Below are 9752 nucleotides of genomic sequence, written 5' to 3'. Positions count from 1 at the left end.
GCCAAAACTCAAATCTTACAATAATAAAGTTGTAGGGAAGAGTCTCTTGAATTTAATATATATAAACATCAGACATTTTGATCAAAACAAAAAAAATAAACATCAGACATATTGTTGTCCAAAAAAAAACATCAGACATATTATCTAATTTAGGAAAACAAGGATGTCCCAACTCCCAATCAAGTCTCTAAAATCTGCTTTGTTGATAAGCCAAGATATCTATAAATGAAAACCCATGGTCGGAGTATATAGTTCTTTTTCTCTGAATGTTGAGTCTTTGTTTCTTTTTGGAGTATAAAAGATGGTTTCACTTTTTTTTGTCAGGAATTCCAACATTATAAATAGTCTTTCCACATGATAATTGATGTGGTGGAGTGCCTACTAATTACTAAACATTCTTTTACCACTTGACCAACAGGTTCTTTGTTGCATAAACATGTATGACTAACATGTTCATCAAGCTTCACACAGGGTAAAGCTAGTAGTGTATAAGTAAAGGGTAACTTGTATAATTACTTCATAGTCAAAATTATGTTTTATCTCATACAAATATTAAAGAAATCATAATGTACAGAAATCAAATCAAGTACTCCTCCTTCATCACAACATAGAGTTTGGTTTTCTTCCTCTTTATGTTATCTTGGCTTCGAGTCGTTTCCTTTGCTACGGAATGTAGACAGTGAGAAGAATGATCTCTTACACTCTCCATCTTTTGCTTTAAAGCTCCCTAACACAAATCTATTGTCAGAGGACTTTCATGAAACCATTTAGGACGAAAAAAAACAATAAAAAGATTGGTTATACCTTGTTCATCATCGTCACCTTCAGATGTCGTTACAGAAGCCCAATCCATCAGACTATCCGCAGGACGAGTTTTCTTTCCAAAGTTAAGCAAACCTTTGATGCCTTTTGCTAAATCTTTCCGAGAATGAAGCGGAGAAGAGCTGGAAACAGGATTCTGAGCTGTTGTTCCCCATTTCTTCCTCATTCTTGAACTCCAAGAAGCAGGACTTCCCATGGGAGAAGAAGAATCATCAGCATCATCTGAATGCTCTTGCGGATAAGAGAACGCGTGTTGCATGTTTGAGTTCCACGAGAGAGGACTCTCACTAGGTGAATCCATTAATGAGCCAACGTTATGCTGAAACGTTGTAGGTAGAACATCGTCCACTGGTGAAGGCTTTTCATCAATATCCATTTCTCTAGCTTCCTCTTCTTCTTTGACAACTTGTTTCTCTTCTTCTTCTGCCATTTCATCAAACTCATCATTCCTCAAGTTCTCTGGTACATCATTAATACCACTACCTTGCTTCTGATTCATCTCTTTGTTCATTATTTCATCAGAGTTGAGAGTTGTCAACTCTGTGAACTCTGTATTAGCAGAGAAGCTTTTCCTCAATGATCTTGGTCTCCTGGTCTTAACAGGAGACGGTGTCTCCTCCTTTGTAGTCTTCTTATGGCCACTACTTCTCACCTGTGTTCGAATCACAGGAGGGTTTCTGACAGCTAAGGAAGATGGTTTTGTGTTTTCTTTCTTAAGATCAGAGAAATTGGGATAAGAAGGTTGACTAATCTCTGTTGTTCTTCTCCCTCTCCCTGAAGTAATGTTAGTGTTTGAAACTTTACCTGATGGTTTAGAGACTCTGGAGCTCCGGTTTGGTGATGGAGCCTTTCTAACCTGGGAGCTCCTTCCAATAGATGGCTTGTCTTTCACGTCTTCTTCTTCTCTCTGTAATGAGTTTACCAAATAATAAGGCAAGATTTTGCTTGATATTGAATCTGAACTAAAATGTTTTCTTTAATTACCTGAAACTTTTTGATACTAGACCGAGAGTTAAAAGATCTGAGTTTCTCTGCACGTTGGCGGGTACTTGATATTGAATCTTGTCTCTTCTTTGAAAACTTAGCCTTCATCTCGGTTCTACTTCTCTCAAGAGCTTCTTGCATTGACTTTAACTTAGTTTCTTTGGAGCTCCGTTCTTCTCTCAGTTTTGCATCTCTTTTCTTCATATACATCTCGTATAACTTCCCTTTAGAAGCATCTGAGTAACTTAAATCAGATACATTCCGACGCATAACAACATTCTTGTTGTCTTTTTCACCATTAGCTGGTTGTGCTACATTGTGTGGCTTGGATGCATAGCTCTCCTCTTCTCTCTTCTTTAAACCATCACCATCAGTCTTGTTTTGAGAATCATCACATTTAGTAGAACACACACCATCATCATCATCATTTTTGATGTTTTCTTCAGACTCTCTTGCCACTGTGACATCAGGATTACCAGCAGATGGTATATCACTAACAATACTCCATCCTCTTAAGACAGACTTCTCAGGGACTACAGGAGCAGCTGATGAGACATCAGAAGAAAGTCTCCTCAGCTCTGTGGATTTAGCAATAACCACCGGTTTGTGTCCTGAATTTTCAGTCTTCTTGCTCTCAAAGAGATTAATCCTGTCTTGCACGCTGAGTCTCCTTGTATGTTGACTGGTATTAACCGTAGATGATTCATACAAACTCTCCTTTTCATCATCTTTACTACTTTGAAGTTGACTGATGTTTGTTTCATTGACTGATGTCAAGTGCTTTGTGATTAGGTCTGGTCGTCTTTCACATAATGACATATATTTTCCACATGCTTCACTGATAAAAAAAAAAGAATATTCAGATCAGAAGTTAAAAAAAATACAATTGCAATAAAGTGAAACATCAAGAAAAAGAAGAAGTGCTTACGCCAAAGGATGTGCACTGAATGTATCAGCAAAACGTTGGAGATGAGAAACAGTTTGAGGATCAAAACCATTGGCTGAGGCGTGAGCAATCGATGTGGTTAAGTCTTTTTGAATAGCCTCGAGTCTTAAATCTATAGCTCTTAAGAGCTCCTTCCTGTACACACCAACACACAAAGAAAAGCTAGTCAGCAACATGTACTTTGACCCTCCAATATAAAAGTAGAGAAGCTTACGTACTTTGTTGCATCCGTTACACCTCCATCATCTGAAACATGGAAAAAAACTTAAGAACAAGTCTGGTCGTAAAACTTAAAAATTTGATGGAACAAATGAGTATATTTAACATACCACGAGAATATAATGTCCGAGCTGCTTCCAATTGTGACATCTCCGAATCAAATGTATTCACTCTTTCCAAAGCTTCTGGACCGTTAACAAACTGAACAAACCTGAAAAGATGTCCAAGAACTAAGCTACTTGTAACTATTATGTGAAAAGGCAAAAGCAAAATGTTCTATAGAGAAGAACCTCTTGAGTGTTCTTCTTGTGAACCAAGATTTGTTATTCTCGTTTTTTGCTACTTCAGCTCTGAATAAAGATTTTGTTGCAAGAACACTCAGATGATTCGCGAATGGTTCTATCAATCCTGAAGCCAGTTTCTCTGTTTCTCCATTACTCGATACAAACACCTCGCATCTGTTAAACACACCGAGGATCAAACAAGATTTCATCGACAAGAACATATCAGTACGAGGATGAGATTCACTCACCGTGAATGTTTTTGAGAAAGCTCAAAGATAGCATAGTCAAGAACAGTATCAGCCTTCATTGTTCACACTAGTGAAAGCCCTCCCTTTCTCCTATACCATAATGTGAATCATTCAAGAGATCATAAGAATTTCATGTGACTAATATAGTAAGCAATTAAATGTATAGCAATAAAGAGAAACAAGAGTTCAATTCAACAATGATACGATGACAAGCAGCAGCTCAATCACTATCAAACCATAGAAATTGTAAACCGATGCTTCCTAGATCTGACCACAACACTAAGAACCGTAACAGTGTCTGCATACCTGTCGTTACTAGAATGTTTTTTTTTCTTGCAATAGAAATGGCAATCTTTCTCGTTGGCAGAGTTGAAGAAGAACTCTCTTTTTTTTTATCTCTCTGTCTCTAAGCGGTCTAGTAGATAGTAATGTGAAGCTCTATAGAGAGAGAGAGAGCTTGCTTCTGACAACTTTCAACTTCTTTTAATTTTCCTTGGCGTAACAGTCTGTGTAACTAATGAGAAGATACAATGACGCAAGAGTCGAGAGGAAGATACCAAAACTCAGTATTAGTTTTACCAAATTACCCTCCTTAACCGAATCGAAACAAACAACAACAATACCCGGTTAGGACCATGTTATCCCAATTTTTCCAAATTAGCATTATTTCATTCTCTATCATCTAAATATACATAAAAAATTTCCTAGGTATGTGATAGTACTAGGCCATGATTATCCTGGGTTTCTTAGTTTTTTTTTTTTTAAAAAAAAAAAAATTAAAAAACAAACCAATCGCGGGCCGCCACGTGTCAGTGGGGTCCGCGAACAGTGTAAGAAACTCACTAAAATCGGTTCTTAATTAGTAGTTTTTGTAACCGATCCTTAAGGGTTTTGTAGGGGCCCACACACTAAAAAATCCACTAAACACCCCGGATAATCATGTTCTTAGTAGTTTTGATTGGTTAGTGGAATCCGCTCAACGCATCCGGTTTAAGACTTCGTATAGAAGGTGGTTTAATAGGATGGAGGGCAAACTTATAAGATGAACTTTGGTAGGAGAGATGGGGTCAAGGCTCTTGCTCCTCTGCGCCGTGGGCAGTGGACCAAACACCCAATGATATAATTTTAACGGTAATCTATACTATTAAAGCAGGATCCTATTGTCATAATTACCTTAGGGGCATGTTTCCTTCACTAACATTGCATGTTTCATTAAGGGCAATTAAGTAATATTAATAACAAATCTATATTGGGTCATTATTTTTGGATCCAGCCCAAATCAAATCTCTCTTGGGCCATTTGGGCCTATTAAAAAATCAGATTCAATTATCACCTTTTTTTTTCCTTTAGACCATTGAGTCCAAGTTCAAATAATTTTTTTTAAACTATTCTTAATTATTATTTTTTTCTTTTCTTAATATAATTTAAGCATTCATAAAAATAATTGAATTTTTTTATTGAAAAGTATAAATCTTTATTAAAAGTATATAATTTTTTAATTAAAATATTAACCCCATAGTAAAATTAATTTATCAGAGTTATACCAACTTAATTCATTAAAAAAATAAAGTTTAATTTTTTTAATATAAATAGTCATTTAAAATGAAATACGATAAATAAAGATAAAATTTTTAAGTCTTTTATAAAATAAAACACAAATATATGAAAATGTGACATTTACTAAATATTTGTCAATTGAAAAAAAAAACAAAAATAAACCCGCGCTTTGAAAGCGCGGGTCAAAATCTAGTAAATAATTATTTTGGGAAAACAAAAATATAAATATTTTGAGTAGAGACAACGAAAGCCATATATATATGTTGCTGACAAAAAAGAATACACAAATTTGAAAAAAAAAATATATCTTCTTCTTTTAACCTCACATTTTGTTTAATTTTCAACCTCATATCTTCTTTTTTTTTCTCTCTAAGATATTAAAGGGTATCTAAAATCTCTGTAATTTTCCGTGGAAGTACTTGTAGACGTAAATAAGTCTACATTGGGCATGTCCAATATGGTAAAACCGAACCATGCTAAACCGAACCGAACCAAAATAGACAATATGGTATGGTTTTGGTATATACCATATAAACCGAATGGATATGATTTTATAAAAACAGTAGGATTTGGATATGGTTTGGTTTATAACCGATTAAACCGAATAAACCGAACAAAACCGATCAAAAATAAAAACATGTAAATATGTATATATTTTATAACGTCACATGAAAAATATATTTGTTATATAAGTTATTCTTTTGTTAATAATTATTACCATATTTTTATAGTAATAAAGAATCATAATTTGAAAAACACTTAAAATATAATTAAATAACAATTCATTGTAACTGAGGTTTTTTATTTTCTTAGTCTTCTTCTTTTAATCATTTTGTTTTCTTTTAGCATTGATTAAATTGAAGTGAAGGTTATAAATTTGATGAATAATAACTAGAAAAAATTCTTCACAATTTTTTTCTTATTTATAAACGAACATAGTTTCACTCGACGAATCATGACTTTGATGAACACTGAATATTGAAGAGTGGAAACATTTTCTTTCATACTTCTCTTTTGTTTTTTTTTTTTTTTTTTCAAAATTTCGAGTTTTGATTTTAATTCTAGATTTTATTATTTCATTTGAAGGTATAAGCGTTTTTAATATAATATATTTTTAATAAATGACTGCGATGACAATATGACTCTAAAATTTATATAATATGATCCCAAACTAAATAATTATGTTTTGGTATAAAACTGAATAAACCGAAAACCGGCGGTATATAAACCGAACCGAACCGAAGTAAATATGGATTTAGAATGGTAGTTATATTTTACTAACCGAAATACCGAAAAACCAAAAAAACCGAACCGATATCCGGATTGAACACCCCTAGTCTACATGCTTCTAAAACTTATACACTTCTTATTAAAGGTTCATGGTCTCATCAACATACAGTAGAACCTATATAAATTAATAATGTCGGAACTTTGAAATTTTATTAATCTATAGAGATATTAATTTACAAAAGTTTTCTTATTTAGATTTTTTATTTTAAGATATATTTATTATAAGATAATAAAAATATTTGATTTTAGCGTATAGACATTAATTGTTATTTTTTGAAGTTTTACATTTATATTTATTATATTGTATTATTTGGTCTATATAATATTATATTGCATAGAACTTAAATGTGATTTATAATAACACTACTAAATCTCATCAAAAATATATTAATTGTTAAGAAAATATAAAAATAATTCCATTGTGAATCTAAAACAAACAATATAATCATAGATTCTTACTTATATAAACTATGTATATACAGTAGAACCTCTATAAATTAATACTCAATAAATTAATAATCTCTATAAATTAATAAATTTCGCCGGTCCCAACTTGGACCGGTTCAAAATTTGACACAAATCGATAAAATAATAAGATAATAACTTTTTAGAAAATTATATGTAAATATATGGTCTCATTAAAATTATAAATTAATAATTTATATGTATACATATTTTATATAAGTAAGAACCTATTATTATATTGTTTGTTTTATATTCACAATAAAAATATCTTCATATTATCTTAACACTTAATATATTTTTGATCAGATTTAGTAATATTATATCTAAAACCACATTTAAGTTCTATGCAATATATATTATATACACCAAATAATATAATAAAACTAATATAAATGTCAAATTGTTAAAAAATAACAATTAATGTCTATACACTAAAGTCAAATATGTTTTTTATCTTAGAATAAATATATCTTAAAATAAAAAATCTAAATAAATAAATTTTTGTAAATTAATATCTCTATAATTTAATAAAATTTCAAAGTCCCAACATTATTAATTTATAAAGGTTTTACTGTATGTATAATTATTAATTAATAATTTTAATGGGATCATATATTTACATATAATTTTTTTTAAAATTATTATCAAATCATTTTATCGATTCCGGTCGAAGTTAGGACCGATGAAATTTATTATTTTATTGAGATTATTAATTTATCGAGTATTAATTTATACATGTTATATTGTATAAGAATATCGTAATAAGTGTTTTGAGTACTTACTGATATCTATTCATTGTGTACCTAATAATACAAAGCCATCTTTTCATATTGACCAATGTCGTAGAAATTAAAATATTACAGTACTAGATTAAGATCCGCGCCTTGCGCGGAATAAACGTTATATATAAAAATTATTTTACGTATTATATGTTCTTACATATTATGAAATAATAAATATATATTGAATAATTAAAAGTCAGTAACTATTACATATATAATTAAATTGGTGCGAACGTATAAATCAGTTTTATTAATCCAAACATTTTAAAAAAAAATTTGATAGGATATGTAATTAAATTTAAATGATATTAACATACATAGTATATTTTTAATATTAATGTCTATTTCTTTTTTTTTAAATGATGCCTTCTACTCATATGTTTTTTTATCATGTGTATTTTTAATAGCAAAAACTTTAAATTACTGATAACAAAATGTTTATTGTGGGATTAATAATTTTAGTAATTGATAATTTAAAAAAATTTAACAATGTTAGTTCAAAATTTTATCAAAAAGAATTATTCAAAGTAAATTTTGAAACTAAAATATTTATTTATTCAATATGGTTTATAGTTTAATTTAGAATGATATATATACATATATATTTTAAATCTTAATGATTAATTAAATTAGACTTTTGTTTATATGATTTTGTAATCATTTGTATTTTGTCATATCAAAAATTTTAAACCATGGATCACAAAATTTGAATGTGAGACTTTTAACAGTTTTAGTAATTTATAGTCATTTTTTAAAATTCAAAATATAAAATATACAGAAAAATCTAAATTTTTATAATATGGTTATTGTGTTTTAAAAAAAAAATATTTTAATAGTTTTAAATCAAACAAATTTGATAGAAGATACATGTTTTTAATTAGATCTTTATTATTCAAAATCATTAATTATCATATATACTTTACCCACATTAGGTAATTCCGTAATCTTTATTTAAAGAAATAATAAATGACATTAATAATAAATTTATGGTTAGTTTAATAAAAAACTTGTTATATAATTAGATTGACCAACCTTTTTTTCTAATAATTCTAAGAATCATCCTAGTGATGACATGTGGCTACAAAAAAAAAGTTGTAATGTTTCACAAATAATATATAGGGGATATCTAATATACAATTTTCTTCAATTTTTGTGGAATAATCACTAACAAAACACGTGATGTGAACGCGTAATAATATTCTTCACTTTGAAAAAGTATTATTCTTCACATGCAAGTAATATTAAAGATCCAAATATAGTTCATTCATGCCAAATTGAGTGTACTCCCATGTTTTTCAATTAAATAGGCTACAACATTTAATCAAATGTGACAAAAGTCCTAAATAGTTAAATCATACTAGGTGTTTTCCTGCACCATGTGCTGTAAAGAAATTTTTTAATCTAAATTATATTTAAAAATAAATTTTATTAAATATTATAGATTTTTTCTATTTTCTTACTAATATTTAATATAAGTTTGATATATATTAAATCAATTTGTATAAAACTAATAAAAATGATATAAAATTATATAATTATCAAAAATTTAACCTAAACAATATTTATAAAATTTGTAGGTATATAAAAAAACTAATGATCTTACGATTAGATATTTAATTTTTTTAAAAATTGTAAAAAAATTTGAAAGCTTTAGTAATACAAATTGTATAATTATACAAAAATAATAATATTTCGAAATTTGAAATGTTATATGAATATATTTATTTTATAGATGATGTATGAGCTATTACCATATTTAAAAAAAGTTTACGAAAAAGAAATATCAATATTAAATATAATATTTGAATTATCAACATATTCTAATAAGTTTGCCAAAAATATAAATCAACATTAAATGAAATTATTCATGTCATATTTTTCTGGAAGTCATGTCATCAATTTCAGTAGCCATATCATATTTGTTTTGTGAAATTGATTGTAAGGAGGACATGTGACAAAATCACCTCGCAGATATAGTCCATGGGATAACATCATATTAAACCCCTTATTTGTATTTTGTAGCAAGTAATTAAAGTATACTTTGAAAAAATATGTCCTTACTATTTACTACAAAAGGAGCCTTAAAGTGAACAAGATGCGTCTACACTGTCGGTATGACATAAGCTTGCGCACATGCGACATGTTCCTCTCATTC

At 29.2% G+C, this 9752-nt stretch overlaps 1 protein-coding gene across 1 annotated transcript; it reads right to left on the bottom strand.

The window, feature by feature from the left end:
* Window positions 1-489: 489 nt before the first annotated feature.
* Window positions 490-4017, bottom strand: LOC106356582 (cylicin-1). The gene is made up of 9 exons (XM_048766426.1): window positions 3810-4017; window positions 3504-3593; window positions 3262-3429; window positions 3082-3182; window positions 2971-2998; window positions 2735-2887; window positions 1807-2644; window positions 805-1729; window positions 490-727 (listed from the first exon to the last, which is right to left on the bottom strand). Exons 2-9 carry the CDS (start codon window positions 3560-3562, stop codon window positions 636-638), a joined length of 2364 nt encoding a protein of 787 aa, XP_048622383.1. The 5' UTR covers window positions 3563-3593; window positions 3810-4017; the 3' UTR covers window positions 490-635.
* Window positions 4018-9752: the final 5735 nt, after the last annotated feature.

This window comes from Brassica napus, chromosome C8, assembly GCF_020379485.1.
Source record: "Brassica napus cultivar Da-Ae chromosome C8, Da-Ae, whole genome shotgun sequence".
Classification (NCBI taxonomy): Eukaryota; Viridiplantae; Streptophyta; class Magnoliopsida; order Brassicales; family Brassicaceae; genus Brassica; species Brassica napus.
Note: the sequence above shows the minus strand (reverse complement) of the source record. Positions and strands in the feature narration are given on the sequence as shown.

Coding starts and splice junctions, on each gene's coding strand:
- LOC106356582 (XM_048766426.1), bottom strand. CDS start 3,562: ATGAAGGCTGATACTGTTCTTGACTATGCTATCTTTGAGCTTTCTCAA. Junction 3,183..3,261: donor ACAAGAAGAACACTCAAGAG/GTTCTTCTCTAT, acceptor ACATCTTTTCAG/GTTTGTTCAGTTTGTTAACG. Junction 2,999..3,081: donor TCGGACATTATATTCTCGTG/GTATGTTAAATA, acceptor TCCATGTTTCAG/ATGATGGAGGTGTAACGGAT.